Genomic DNA, 16,349 nt, shown 5'->3' with positions numbered 1-16,349 from the left:
CACATTTCACAAAACACAACGACATTTTGGAAAACGTAATAACATTTAGTCTGTACCTTTTCCGTTTTGTTATTGTGTTGTCTGAAATGTTGTTGTGTTTTGCACGTCAGGGCTTCTGTAGCTGCAGCTCTAAAATCACTGATAGCTCGCAGGTTCAGACGCAGGCTTAAACAAAGAGATTGTGGGCTTAAATTCTGTCTGTCTTGTATAAAGAGACATTTTCTTGCATTGAAGCTCAACCGAAAAACAGGAAACTACCAGAGCATGTACTACATGTTCCTCCATAGGACAGTGTTTTAACTGCTAGACTATACTGAGCACATTATCTATATTATATTAATATTTTAATCAATGTGGAGCCAGAAGTAATTACATTAGTTATCAGTGATAAAATACTTTTGGTTTACCTTAATAAATAAATTATCTTCATAAATCTTCATATTTTTAAACAGTAAAGATACACTGTACATTTACTTCTGTGGGTCAAACACTCTACAGTGCGGCAGCTGCCATCACAGCTAGCTTGAGGGCGGTGGCGGTAATGGACTGTAGGCCTGCATCGACCATACCACACATCCATTTACACACACACACACCCATACTGTGCCTCGAGGAGAGGTCAGATTCAACTAAGTTTGATTTATTATGGTCGTTCTTGCTGCAGCCACCGCCTATCGCAGTCCAGAGGTGTACATCGACTGCCTTTAATGGCAATTTAACCTGGCACACACACAGCGAGCACAAGGCATCCAGTGATAAAGGGCAGAGAAAGAACTACAGTACATACACAGTTCCCTCAATGGTGGGATAGCTGTGAGGATCATAATTTCAAAACCTTATGCCCAAACAAAGGAACATAAAACAGATCACAATTGACACACCAGTCAAAAACTCGCTAATGCTATCTGAATCAGAGGTGTTGGATGTTATTCTTGGCAACAGGTAGACTGAGGCAAACAAAGCAGATAGAAATTAAATATACAAACCTCTTCCTCATCACATCCAAATAGACATTAAGGAAGAGAATGATTAAGGAAGTCAAAGAAAAACAAAACTGTTTTTGTGACTGTGATATTACTACGGATGCAGTATGAGTACATCACTTGCTTGAGATTTTATGCAAAATCTATAAGATCTCATCAGTTAATGTTTATATATATTGAGCATAAGTTGTGATCTAAACTTGATTAAATTTGTGCTTGTGACTTCCTAGACACAATCTTAAGAACTCATCTTGTGGGTTATGATGATATGATGTGGCAATTATTTCTAGGCTGCTGTATCATTTGTATGTCAGCACTTTGTTGACATGCTTTACGGCATGAAGACCTCTGCTATCTGTGTAGAACAGTAGCATACCATAGTCAAGGTACATGTACTGTAGAAGCATGTACTGTATGCCTACGGCTAGTACAAATGGGAACAGTTGCATAATCTAGCATATTCATATCTGCTTCAATAAAATCCTAGTGAAGGATCCTTGAATTAGCTAAACCAACATTCTGTATGTATAAGCACCTGCATGTTGCCTGTCAATCACCAGAAGCATTTAGAGTACATAATATATGTACTGAACAAACAGCAGCCACAGGATGTGCCCATCTGAAACATTGCCCTTGAAAAGTTTTCCACTCCCCATCTCTAGGTCAGCTGACATTCTTTTATTAGCACTTCATTAAAATTCATTAATTGCTTCCTTTCTCTTGGGCGCAGCCAGAATCTAAACTGGAACTGTCAAAAATTAGAGCAAGAGCAACTGTCCTGTGCTCTAGATACACAACATGTGATGCCAGGCTACTGCAAACACATCTCTTATGTTGTTAAAAAAAAAGACAACACAAGAGGATAAAAGATACCAGACGGAGCAGCTTAAAGAAGTAGACGTAGATTTTATTTTAATTGTTCTGTACATAAAGGGTCAATACCAGCACAGGTGTTAACCATGGGAAATATTAACACATGTAAATGGTATAAGAAAATAAAAAGGCACAATTTTCAATTTTTAAGTAAAAGACAGGCTTTCCTAGAATATGAGAAGAGAGCACAGTAATACTGTTAATGCCATTACAAAACAACTCAGAAGCATGAGAAAAGCAAGTTCACCTCTAGAAAGTAAAGAATCAGGGTGTATTGCTTAATTAGTAGATTTCATTATGTCTGACGAGGAAAAGCCACACTGGTGTGATGTTGCAGACCAGGAGGCATTAAAATGAGAGAAACCTTTATTTAATAAGGAAATAAATGACATTAAGCAGCATTTGGCCACCTAGAACCATCTCCGTGGCCAAGAGGTCATGCACAGAGGCAACCAGCAGGCTTTTTTTCCCTTTTGTAAATGTCCCCTTAGGTACTTTTTGTTTAATAACATCACTCATTTTAACAAAAATGCTTGATTTAACAGCCGACTACAAATTGAGAGAAAATGAAAAAAAAAAAAAATGAAAAAAAAAAGAAAGAAAAGAAATTGCAATACAACTAAAGCGGCACAATATTACTCCGAGTGAACAGCTGAGCAATGATTTGAACGAAAAGCACTAAGAGGAGAGAGAGAGAGAGAGAGAAAGAGAGAGAAAGAGAGAGAAAGAGAGAGAGGGGGGTGGTGGGGTGGGAATAGTTCATTTTTACAGCAGAAATCTAGGGGTGAGCACTGTTCGCACGACTGTTTAATCCTCAGCTTCTACTGATCAAATAGAATCGGTTGCAGCACAGTATGAACAAAGATGCTTTCCACTCTTCTTGATGAAGAGTCCGCTTGCATAAAAAGGGATCAGAAATTGTGCACAGACCAAATATTTAAGGAATAAAGCTAGTAGAATATCCTATATGGACAAGAGTAACAGCACATTAAAAACATAAGATGCATAAAAGATGCATTTATCTTACTCTCTGAAAAAGGCATTAATGGGATCTCATTGGCTTGCTGAGACATTTCCTCCTTCCCTGACCTATGCCACTGAAAGTGGGGTTTCTCACTTTCGGTCCTCGTTTTCAGACCGTGACACTGCGTATTTTAGCAAGCTTTGTAGTCACATGCTTAAGTGCTGGCCAGGGCTACTGCTATTGTTGCTATTTGATTTTTTGAAAATCTGTTAAAAACTTCGCACTACTCTGCAAAACGTTGAGATTTATTTTCTAGTGCTTGGTGCTGTTTGTACTAAAAAACAAACAAACAAACAAAAAAAAAAACCTGCTAATCTCTAAGCAATGTCCGTTTAGTTGAAAATAATGTACAGGGCAGTACAGTGAGGTACCCAGTGGACATGCAAAGTCACCCCTCTGCCATATAACTTGTCCGTTACAAATAAAACAAAACAAAACAAAACAAAACAAAACAAAAACAAAAACAAAAACTATGTTGATCATGTGGCACAAATGTGACACAAATACTAGGAAAAATATGATAAATCACTTATAACCGAGTCATGTCTTATTAACAAAAAGATAAATAGTCTCATCAGCCAGACTTGTGCCAGGATGTACAGTGGGTGGAATAATGGGATCTACTTTGTCATAGAACGACCTCGATCCTCCACGAACCCATCTCTCCTGCTTCCTCCTGACACAAAAATCACACACACATACACATCAAAAACCTGTTAACCCGAAGAACGCACGGCCAATAAGTGTGCACAATTGTGTGCTTGTGTAATGGTTAAGGTACAACAGTGACTTGATTGTTTGGAGAAATAACATTTGACTGGCTGGTTAGCTCCTTGTTGCCTCAGTGCTCTCCCAAGTCCATAGGGATACTGTGTCTCCCTACTTCGTACAAATATCTGCACATCAACAAAACATACACACACCAACACTTTCTAAAGTTCCCAAGACTTCAAAAATAACAAATATTCAGAGAAACTAAAAAAAGGACAAGTTGCAATGTGGTAAATGTCCATTCACACACATGCACTTATACATACACACACACACATACACTCTCACACTTATGCCCAGTGACCTGGAAACAAAAAAGGATACTAATGCAAAAAACAAAAAAAACAAACAAAAAAAAAAAACACTGCCCAGCCCAGAACAAAGACGTGGGAAAGGGAACTGGGATGAAGAGGGGTCAGGTTTTAGTTTTGATCCAATGTCCAAAACTGTAAACAGTCAGAAAGCCTTGCAACGGTTGGCAACAACATAAGGGTCGCTATCATGGTACAGCCCCAAGCAGGCAAGCACGTAACCGTGGTGACACTGGCGGGAAAGGTGGAGACAGCCAGCAGATTCAGGTGCGGGTCGACACTGGCGAGAGGGCCCAGTCGAACGCTTGGGTCAGTCACTCTCATCTGGATTCTGGGGGTCTATGATTTTGACATGGGTGAATGGGAAGAGACCCCGCCGTCCGTTCACCTCTCCCTCCCACTGACCACTGATGTTCATCCGTGTAACCTTGACAATGTCACCGACCTGAGGAGAGAAGGAGACAGGAGGCTGAGTTACAGGAGGGGCAGGGTTTTGTTTGCAGAATAACTGAATGAATTTCAAAATTTTATATATCTATAACATATATATTACATACAAATACAAATACTACAGAGTTTTACATTGCTGTCAGTCATGTCAGTCTCCAGATACTCTACTAGATAACAATTTTAAAAAATGTAGTGCAGGCAAACTAAAAACACACTTCTGGGGGGGAGGGGAGGGGAAGTTTGAGTTTAGTTAATCACACTACCATGGAACCGCAACATTTCGTGGCCATATTTAGCTTAAATGTCGAATGACACATTTTGTTGAAGTGGTCATGATGTGAAAGTAACTACCGGCCCACTTATCACAGTTTATCTATAACACGACAACTCCCTAAAACATCCTGACAGCCTGACACTGGAACGCTTGAGGTAGATTAACAACCAAACAAATCAATTTTCAATCCAAATGTAGTGCAAATTTTAACAGAATTTCTGGAGAAAAAAAAAAAAAAAAATCAGCAAAAGATAATGCAAATGAATGTGTGTTTCCATCCACTACTGTTGTGCAAAAAATCAGGTGCATCGAGATGAACACTAGGTGGCGCAAATTGTCCAATTAGGTGTTGTGACATAAATGCAGAAGTCGGTGCAACAACATTTTTCTAAAATTCAAGATTTCAAGGTTTTATTGTCATGCCGACACATTGTACACGTAAAGGAATGAAATTAACATTATTCGCTACCCAGTGCAATAAGATATGAAAACAAAAACATAACCTAATTAAAAGAGTACCAGTCAAACCTCAATTAATGGAAAACCATGTAGAAAAGATGGTGGAAACATTACATTCATGTTTGCTTCATGTATTACGTTGAAGAACATTACAGTCTCCTCATCGCTCCACACCGATCTGAATCTGAGACGCCATTATCTCTTCAGTAGAGCTGAAGCTGGAGTGACATTATAGTCACATGTTTCATGTAGCCTACATCATCATTTATTTGGTAAGTCTGTTTCCATTGAACTTTGTCTCATTTTGTCACACCAACCTTCCCACTTCAGCCAAGCGTGAAAAATGTTTGTAACATTGAGCAAAATGAGAACATAAACATGTGAATGGAAATTCCCTTAGTGTAATTGCCACATAATGTCCAGCAGATAAAATGAAAACGCCAATATTTAGCCTATTCTTTACAAAAAAAAGAAGAGTCAACATTTTTCATAGCCCAAGATAAAAACAAAATGCATTTGTCAAATGACCAATGTTGACTTTAAAAACTACTCTAAATATTAACATTTCACGCTGATTTATTAACTTTTTAAAATAAAACCTGGTTGTCAGATCTCAACATGCGCTACAGTGTGGTTTGAACAGATGACAGAGAGCTGTCACTCAGATGGGCCTGTGACACTGAATGTGACCCCAATCTGTTTAAGCCATATGTTCTTCATCAGGATTAGAAGGGAAAAGTCTCCATCATCAAAACCATGATTGAAAGGAGAATGAGAGGGCACACTATCTGTAGCTTTAACTTCAGAATGAGACTTCAAGGACATCTAGTCCTACACATTATCTGTAACAATAATCCTTTACGCTACTCTGGAATGACGAGAATGTTACTTAGTCATAGAAAGCTGCTGTTGAATCAGCCTGACAAACTTCCATTGAATGAGTCTGTCAAAAGGACCAGGATGTACTGAAATTAGATCACTATCACTTATGTTTAATAAAAGACTTAAAAAGGGTGAAAAAATAGCTGCCCCTCATACATTTTCACCTTTTAATCTCCATACTTTCAATTTCCAAGTGTTGAAATGCATCTCATTATACGTCAAGGGTACATCAGCATAAAGCTTCATTCTAAGAGGATTTGTTGAGAAGCAGTCATAAAAAAGTAGACTAATACTATGTCATAAAAATAAACCAAGTAGCCTAAATGTCAAATCCTAAAACATAGCAGGACATAACCTGATTTCATTTGTTGGGGACTGCCTGTCTCTGAAGTGAATAAATAATGACTCATAGCTTCTGCTTCTTGAACCCCAGAGGCACCAAAATAGCCACAGTACAAAACTGAAGGCTTTTTTACTGTAAGCCTCGACTTATTCCGAGCCAAAGACAGAGATAGATAGAAGAGACATGATGAGACGAGGGAAGGTATGCGTTTATAGTGCTAAGCAAGTTTTAAGGCGGTAAATCAAATATACCACAGGAAATATTTGGGTTTTAGCTAGTTTCTTTATAGTAACTGGTTTCTAGGGTGTCTGGTGGCTTCCTTCTTTCAATTTAAATAACTATGATTGCGAACACTGATTACTCAATACTGCTAAAGTGCAGTTACTAAAAAAAGGTCTCAAAACAATCGACCTGATCTATTAAGGTATGGTTTCTAGTTCTTTTGTGCAAAGGTACTACAATATTAAATGAAGTATTAGCATATTAAAATGTAGAATTTAACGCGGTCAGATAATGGATTTATGGTCATCAAAAGCAGTAATCCAGAGAATATGCTCCTGTTAAGGGTTTTCCCCAGTACTCCTGTTTTAGGCCAGAAGAGCAGCAATTGTACCTTCACTGTAATTCAGTACATATGCATTCAGAAAACCCTACAGATGTCTGCATAATTATTTGCTAGTGTTCAGGGGACCACGAACACACATCACTTGCAATTTCAATAGTATCTTTATTCCTGAATCATTGCCACTGAAACAAAAAACTAGAAATACCACCTTGTGGTGTATGCCTCCACCGACCAGTCAAGTTGCAGTTTACATCCATGTCTGTCCAGACTCATAATATTTGTAGTGAAGATTTTGAAGGAATTTAGTGCCATGACAGTAGATGATGCTTCACCAATTCAGTATCTGACCAAATGTGAAATATTGTCACAATCTCCCCCTCTGTTCCTGAGTCATGGTGTTGAATCATTGCCAGAAAAGTGTTTTCGCAGAACATTATCATGTAACAGTGACGTTGACCTCTGATCTTTTGGATATAAAAAGGTCATCACTTCATTTTATCCTATTATACATTTGTGTGACACTGTCAAAATTAGTGTACGAATTCTTGAGTTATGGCCAAAAACATGTTTTGTGAGGTCACAGTGACCTTTGACCTTTGACTATAATCTTGAACTATAATCAGTTCATCCTTGAGTCTAAGTGGATGTTTGTGCCAAATATGAAGAATTTCCCTCAAGGCGTTCCTGAGATATAGCGTTCACGAGAAGGGGGCGGACAGGCAATCTGAAAACATACTGCCTCCAGCCACGGCTGTCACTGACACAGAGGCATAAAAAAAACAGAAGCTATTCTCAAGCAAAAAGTTCCATTAATCTAAATGAAGCTTCTGCAGCATCGACTGCTCTCTGTGGGATGTTCTGCTCATCTTTGAGCTGTACAGCAGGAAGGAGAGAGATGATGAAAAACAGAGACATAACTTAACCCATTCTAAGATAAAGGGACCAAAAAAAAAAAAAATCAACTTGGATGACCAATGACTTCTGCCCACTGAAAACAAATGGACACTAGCACCATACTACATTTCAAGCTTGCCACAGCCACAATATCCGCTAATTCCTAAAATCCATTTGATGCCAACGACATCAAATGGCGTAAACTACGATGCACCAGGACAACGCACTGGGAGTCTTAAATTTTAGGTGCACAAAACCAAGCCATATCAGACTGGATACATATATATAGTCAACACTGACACTTATTCAGACCTACAGTATGTTCACACTGAACTTGTAAATGTAGCTTATTGTCGCAACATGAATTTTTAATCTTATTGTCATGTTTAACATACTTAATATATAATGCACTTTTCTATGTTTATATAATGCATCCTTGTCTACAATGTTCTTTAATAGTTCAACTCCAGATTCAAAATTGACTACTATTAAAAATCAATCCCTCTCTGCCATAACAATGTGCAAGGAAGCACAATGAAGTTTTTGCATCAAAGTTGTCCTTCACATGTTTCCTATTGTCTTTCCTGTTGTGCCTGTGCATGGAGTAGTATAAAAGTGTGTGGCACAGATTTGAACAGGCTCTCTTCGTCACCAGAAATAACAAAATATGGAAGTTCAGGTACAACAGTGGCACATTCAGGCTGTGGTAATGTATGCCTGAAAAATTCTGTTGAAGAGGCAACGTGACTGACTGACTGACTTAATCCCAGAGCAGCTCTGATCACTGATGCACACTAACAGAGTGAACATCTTCATTGACACTGCATTATGCTCACATGTTAAGAACAGGTTCTAGTGTTTTGAAACATCAGTGGGCATTTTTGGCAACTGTGGAATTGACTGGGCCTAATACGGGTAATAATTCAACGCAAAATATGTACAATGGCTCAAATACAGATCTTTCAGGCCATCTCTTGTTAACTTTTATGAAGCGTAACTAACAAGTCGGGCAAACACTAGAGTAACCATTATGATTAATACAGGAATTAGATGAGTACTTGCTGTTGCAATAATAAATGCATTAATTTTCCACTCAGATGCACAATTCAGTTGTATTCTATTAATAAATGTGGAACTGTATTTTGAATCATCTTCAGGGAATCAAAGGTGCATTGGAATGGGAGGATGCTTGTGAACACACTTCAAATCATTTTTTTTCCTAGTTGTGAAACACATCTGACATGTTCCTACTTGACACGTATTTAACATGTGTTTGACCCACTCATACAGTACAGGACCACAGTCACAGGTTAATCTCTACTCGCTCCTCCAGAGACACTTGAAAGTAAAACTATGCTTACGCAGAATTGCACAACATTAAATCCCAAATAAAGTTCAGTTTCAGTTCCCCAACGCTTGCTTTGCCTGCCCATTCCTGCATGCTGCTCGTTCTTGATTGCCCTCTCTCTGTCTCTCTTTGTGGTGTTGGTTAAATGAACACTTGATTATCATTATTATTGAATGAAAGTTTCCATCTCTGCTCAATGCAGCTGTTGACAAAAGATGGGCAGTGACAGACAGCGGAGGGTGCAGACCCAGGCCGGCTGATGTGTCATGTTGACCTTTTCAACTGGCGTCACCGTGTTAGTCTGAATAAGGTGTTAGGCATTTCCTGAGGTGATGCTGATATTGAGAAAAAAAAAAAAAAAAAAAGGACCGCAGGGAGAGAGCAGAGGAGACAGGACTAGCGTTGTTACAGGGAGCTGTCTAACCTTTAGCGTGAAAACCATTCACCAGGATAGTTCATTGTCTAATTTACACCCTTATTTCCATGCAAGAGTCATAGGGGCAGCCTAGTTTACTTCCGACACACTCTGATGTCAGTGAATGGTAGCAGAGATACCTTTCATTTTCATCCCTCCCCTGGGGGGGCCTCACTACCGCTCGGTCTGCTTTCAGAGTGGGGCGTTCTCGAGCCCCGGCGAATGTGTGAAGTGCACATTATGCATTACATCACATGCTTCAACATGTTGCCACAGTCAGAGCAGATCTGTATTAGCCAGAGTGCACTGTTGAGAAGTGCAACAGAGCTGCTGCCTGTTTGGCGGCTGGCTGAAAGGTTGAGCCTGAGCCACTGGGAGGTAGAGACAGCTGATAGAATTTGGGCTCCGCTCATAAGTGGAAACTGAACCACAACATGTGGTCAGTCTCATCACAGAGTTCTCACCCACCCCCTGGGAGAAAAACCCTACTGTCTAATATACATCCATTCATTTCAATGAATGCTGGCTACAGGTAGTAGCCCATAACCACAGCATCAGCACGCAGTATGACACCAGTGCCCGGAGCAACAAGTTAATGAAAATCCTATGTGAATCACCTGCAGATAGGCCCTATTTTCTCCTAACCTAAAAATCTCCCAATGCACTTAAAAACACTAGGTGCTTACTGAAGAATTAACATTGATAATATGTAAAATTGGTGGATACAGGCAGACTTTACCTGAAGCACTGCTTCACACTGCACCCCGTGGCAACAGGTAGTGGTAGCAGGCAGCAAGCAACCAGAGGGGCTGCTGTTTGGTTACGAATGTTTCGATATGACCATACAGCAAGAACTTCGTCTTACATATTATAGGACTGGGGAGGAGCCGCAAATTATCTTAAGGCACTTTCACACATCTCAAGCAAGATTGCAGTATTAACTCTGTAGGCAGCACTGGTGTTTTCCCCTTTTCTCATTACTAGCTTCATACTACTGCAATTTCAAAGAAGAGTGCAATTTAACATTACAAGAAACAGTTAAGTGCCAGGAATATTTTGCTTAAGGTGTGAAATATACAATTTCTATCCTGTAATTGTTTAACTATGTACTGAACTTCTGACATGTGTCCAAATTTGAGACATATTCCAAAATAGTTACAGAGCAAACATAAATGAAATGTTGCCCCATTATCTCTTGTGATTGGTGAGCTTGATCCATACAATGCATATTGCTGAAGACTGTCAACATATTGCTTTCAGCTTTCCTTACTAGAGATCACAGCAGTATTTCCCCTATATTCATTCTGCAGAATTATGAGCGCCACTGATAAAAATTTCACACAATCTTTAATATCAGTGGTCTACTGATAATTTTCACTCTCACAAGTGTGCGAGCATGATAACGCCCTATGTTATCATAGAATTGTTTTGAGTCATTGACTAGCGTTGAGGCCACTAATAGGCGAACCGCGGTCCAGGCCCGGACACAGACACCATCCTATTTGGACCTGGGCGTATAACTGATAAATTACTGAGGATTATTAAATTTTGGATTTTTAGAGTGTTTCTATTTTAAATGGCGCAGCTTTTCTAGCTTTTCCTGCACTGGTTTAGCAGCCCAGGAAACTCACAGACCAATTGCATGCAACGTAAATCATCTCACGTGATGCTACTCCGCTGATCAAATCTGTGATTTTGATTCTGATAAGCACTGTGACGAGTCAGTGAGTGAAACACACACACACACACACACACATACACATACACACACACACACATACACACACACAGAGGAGACAAGACACAGCCCAGGCACTGCATGGGCCCCCCAAAGCCGTCAACCTTGGGGAAATACTGTCCCAGCCAAATTGTGATGATGCAAGGACCAAAAACCTTAAATCTTCTGTCAGACTCTGGACCTTTGTCATCTGCAGCAGATGTTCTCACTAAAATGAAATATTTCTATAGTGCAAAATTCCACAGTGTCTTCACAAAGATGAAAATTGGGGTACTGACATAAACATAATTGTGTAGGCAAGGATGAGCTGGACCCAAATGTCTTTGGTTAAACAATGCAGCTAATAACTAACAAAAGCAGCAATCCATTACAGAGTAATTTTAAACAGCAGGTGAAGCCCTACAAGCATGTGATCCCCTACAAAGGCAGGGCAGGGAGAACTAGACAAGAGAGAGAGAGAGAGGAAGGAGAGAGAGAGAGAGAGAGAGAGAGAGAGAGAGAGAGAGAGAGAGAAATGACAACCAACAGACTTTAAGATAGAAATTTCACAATACCTCCAGAGCAAGAGCTGTTTTGTCATAGGCGCACGGCACTCGTTTCTGGATGGCCTTTGCCATGACAGGGCCATTCTGCGTGGACGGTAGAGGGGTGATAACTGCCCCAGGTGTGCCAGGGGGCAATGGCGAAGGTGTCTGCGGCTGGGCGTAGGCATGGACGAGGGCATGGGAGGGCTCCGGGATCCCGTAGCTGTTGGAGTTGCGAGATCCATGGGTAGGCTGGCCAGGGTGGGGCGTGGGTCGTACCATTTTCTCCACGTAGGGCACAGGGATCATCCCGACACGTCCGTCTTTACTCCTGGCGCTCCACCACTGCTCCTCTGGCTTCTCCAGGATGCAAAGGACCTCCCCCTTCTTGAAAGGAAGGTCCTCTGCATCGCTGCCTGTGAAGTCATATAGAGTCCGCACATACTCCTGGTTCTCCTCTGGGACACCCATGGGCTGGATAGGAACACTCACTGTGCTTGGGTACCTTGGGAGATCATAGTAATGAGGCAAAGGAAGGAGACATAATGTGGTTACCATAAAAAGAAGGCTACTGTCAAGTGGAGAATATGGAAACTCAGAAATGGTGGGACTAATGAAATCAGGGACAGATGTCCCTCATGCATCAGATATTTTTTATTGGATGATGATAGGTTAAAGGGCCCATCTTTGTGATTTACACGTGCCTATCCGAGGAACACCTGCATGTGAATATTTTCTAATGCGTATATAAGTCATTAGCAAAACGGCTTAAGTAAAAAGTCTTAAATCTAAACACCCATCTTTAAATCAAATGCTTTAGAGCAAGATACGACAAATTCGACATATAGGATGGATGATATAAAAACACTGAAAGGCACAATCAGTGCTACAGTAGCAAAACGGAATCTCTAGTTAAGAGTTGTGGCTGTATATAGGCAAACATTGCTAACAGTATAGATAAACTTACAAGCCACAGACTTTACCAGTATCTTAGCTGGTGATTGTTTATTTTTCCAACCTGGGGTCTTGGGACACCACACGGCCTTACTAAAAACAGTTAACTAGAAGTGTGGTGATAGTACTGGTGTGTCCGACAGTTTCAGATTTGGAAAAACCGGACGCTTCGTGGCATAACCGCAGGATACTGCAGTCTGACTCAAAAGTAGGTTAGTTCTGATAAAAATAGACGACCTAGTCAATCTAGATTACTAAGTATTTTGATAGGAAAACACATCTGTGAGGGCCAGGTGTTTAGATATTGTATCATGCTTACAGCCATGGTAGTTAGTGGAGGGGCACTGGGTGACTTTCCTACCTGGGGGCTGGCTCTATCAGCGTGGTCGTATCCAGGTAGTGGATTTTGTAGAACTCCAGCAGGGCAGGGAGGTGATCAAATTCTTGGTCGCCTATCTTAAACCTCTTGCTGGGCAAAGAGTTGATGATATAGTGAGACACTTTGGAGTTTTCAGACACTGACAGCACGTAGTCGCCTGGGCAGGTCGACGAGTCTCGAACGAGAAACATGCCATGTCTCTGTCCTTGTAACCTATTCTGTGCCTCTTGTCGCGACACGGGTCCAAAATACCAGGCGGACCGATCGGCTGAATCAAACCGAGCAGTTGACATTTCTGTTCAAAAATAAGTTAATATCAGTCTACAAATGAAAAAAAAATTACAAAACAGACTAGACAATAAGTTAAAACGTGTATGCGTGGTTGAAATTGGGAGATGCAGAGCAGGGCATCCGTCGCCCTTTGAGGTTTTTTTCTGAGTGATTTCTGCAAAAATGCTGCAGGCTCCAGAGACCTCTTATTGAAAAAAATACAACATTAAAAAAAACAAAAAAAACACAAACAACCTGACGTTTTTCAGAGACAGGCTGCGACTGGCTGGATCCAACTTTGAAGCATAATGTGGTTCCTGTGTTCAGCAGTCAACGGCTGAGTTATTGTTGGAGCGGCCAAATATAAAACATATAAACTTAATACGAGAGGCAAACATCGACGAAGGCCGAAGTAACAAAAATGATCAATGAAGCTTCCCCTTTTCGTTCCGCCTTCCGAGAAAACAGAGCTTCTCTTCTAATAATTTATCTCCTCCAGTCAGTGTCAGTTATGAGAGCGGAAAAGGTGGCCTCAGTTTTTCATCTGATAAATCCTCATGTCTGTAAAAAGGTTGCCAGTAGCCGCGGGTCGGATAACGAAGTGATTAATTTGTATCTTCTTGGTGTTACGGTAAGGCACACGTCATGGAAATGCGTTTTTGAATCCCCTCTCTCGACTCGGAGCAGACTTGTGAGCAGAAAAATGGCGGCCCGCAACACGTCTTCACACAAAAAATTATTTCAGAGCATCGGTTTGTCTCCTGCGCGTGCATCTCAGGTGCTAGCTGTAGCTCCCGCGTGCATCCCGAAACTGCTCACGAGGGATCCCGGGCTTAAAGATTCTATCTTTTAATACTTTCCCTTAATACGGCTCGTCGCCCCCTCACCCGAGCCAGCAGAAGTGCAAATACGAGACCGAAAAAATGGCGACGGGAGGGCAGGTCCCGCTTTCTATCCGCACGTCACAGACGCCTGGACTAGGGGGGGGGGGGGGGGGGGGGGGGGGGGGGGGTTGGGGTAGGCGGGTGACGAGGATGTGCAGCCACCCCCATGGTGGCAAGGTGTCAATCATGTTTCCATGACACAGCTATAGAGAATATAGGGCAAACATACACTTACAGGTCTATTTATAACAGCACGCGCCCATGTTTTTGCTCTTAATTCCTGTACAATCTTACGCAATTAAAAAGTGCAATAAGTAACAAAAAAAAAAATAAAAAAAATAGCAATACCACAATGTAAAAATATTCTCAAGACAAAAAAGACCTGTATTAAAAATGTCACTTAACATAGTATTATCAAAAAATATATAAGTAACATATAAGTATCAAGAAAAGAAAAGTGAAAGTGCTGCAATACAGAAAAAACTGTAGCCTATCATATGTCTATAGCCTCCATGTGTCTTTGTACGTAGCTTATATCAGAATCAGAATCAACTTCATTGGCTTAGTATGTTTACACACAATCTCAATGTACTTACACAGAATAACAACACAACAATCTTCAGAAATATACACAAGGAAATGTCTATATACAGGTGAAACCGTTTCTGTGACACAAGATACAAATAGTGCAAAGAAGTGAAGAGTGCATAGAATGCTGAGATAAATATTGAATGGTAACCACCTACTATATACATATAATAGCCTGTATATCTGAACAGGCTGTACTGTTCAGATATATAGTAGTGAGTGAAATGTATTGCACATTTTGTATTTTAGATTAAAATAAATATAATTTGTATGTTTGTACATTTTGCATAGCCTGCCTACAATTAAGACATACAGTATATTTGCTCTGTCAACAGCTTTTTCATGCTACCAGTGAAAAGTTTTACATATTTCCCTATTTTCATTTCCTGTTGTTGTCCAACTTCCCCTCAATTCAATCTCATAATAGGCATTATCTGGCACAGAACTGTGACACATCGATTTGGAGCTCCCCAACCTACCCAACCCACAACACAATATGCTGAAAGGGAGAGAGTGAATTTAAATGCAGGGGGCAGTGCCTCCAAAGAAGCCTTAATAAGAAGTGACACAAACAGAAGGAAAAAAAAAGTGTTAGAAAACACTGACTGAGCATGAAAAGCTTTCCAGTGTGGCGGGACAACTTCTGCTCATTGATGAAAGTAAGATACATAAAAAAAGGTAGTTCTGTTCCTCTGGTTGTTGAGGTTTCAGTGACCATGCCTCATGAGGCTGCAGCTGTCACAGAGCAGCTCTCATCACTGCAACACTGTCTGAATGTTAATAGATTTGCACCCACTGGGTCTTACTGGCTAATGCCTGCCAATTCCCACATTTCCACAAAGGCGCAGCGATGCAACAAATTGAAAAGAAAAAACAAACAGGGCTTCTTCCTACTCAGAAGTATAGGTAAAAAAAAAAGGATGACGTTTAGGGACACATATTGTTTTACAAAAGGCTTTTGCTTTAACTATACAATAGGTTTACACCTTTGTTTTAAGTATATACTCTGATTTAGTCACCATAGTGAGAAACATTCTTTAAGATGGATTTATTTGGTAGTCTAACATTATAGTTTGGACATTAAGATAAATGGGTGTCACCATCCCAAATGCACATATTCCATGCTAAACAGGAAAAAAGTTACATTAAAACTATTTCTATGAGGTTTTGTAAATGAGGCTAAGGTTATGACAAACTTGCCTGTGGGTGACCACTGTCAAACATTTCTAGGCTTACATTGAAAGGATGCACAGTGAAGAGTTTCTTCAGAAATACCACCATCTGGTGGGTGAATGCTTGATACAACAGTTTTTTTTTATTTAAAGGTTAAGTTAAAGTTTTGTACATGTTTCATTTTAGACTGATGCAAGGAGATAAAATACAAACTGAGAGACACGGGAGGTGTCTAGCACAGCTGTAG

General features: G+C 40.3%; 1 protein-coding gene across 2 annotated transcripts; it reads right to left on the bottom strand.

Annotated features, from left to right (window-relative positions):
• Positions 1-1,869: 1,869 nt before the first annotated feature.
• On the bottom strand, positions 1,870-14,409 carry crkl (v-crk avian sarcoma virus CT10 oncogene homolog-like). Of its 2 annotated transcripts, XM_067574087.1 has the most exons (4): positions 13,713-14,409; positions 13,170-13,482; positions 11,885-12,359; positions 1,870-4,407 (listed from the first exon to the last, which is right to left on the bottom strand). In XM_067574087.1, exons 2-4 carry the CDS (start codon positions 13,478-13,480, stop codon positions 4,273-4,275), a joined length of 921 nt encoding a protein of 306 aa, XP_067430188.1. In that variant the 5' UTR covers positions 13,481-13,482; positions 13,713-14,409; the 3' UTR covers positions 1,870-4,272. The 2 variants fall into 2 exon arrangements, with proteins under 2 accessions (XP_067430188.1, XP_067430187.1); XM_067574086.1 differs by having other exon boundaries at positions 13,170-14,409.
• Between the last annotated feature and the right edge of the window lie 1,940 nt (positions 14,410-16,349).

The sequence above is a fragment of the Thunnus thynnus genome, chromosome 19 (assembly GCF_963924715.1).
Source record: "Thunnus thynnus chromosome 19, fThuThy2.1, whole genome shotgun sequence".
NCBI classification, from domain to species: Eukaryota; Metazoa; Chordata; class Actinopteri; order Scombriformes; family Scombridae; genus Thunnus; species Thunnus thynnus.
Note: the sequence above shows the minus strand (reverse complement) of the source record. Positions and strands in the feature narration are given on the sequence as shown.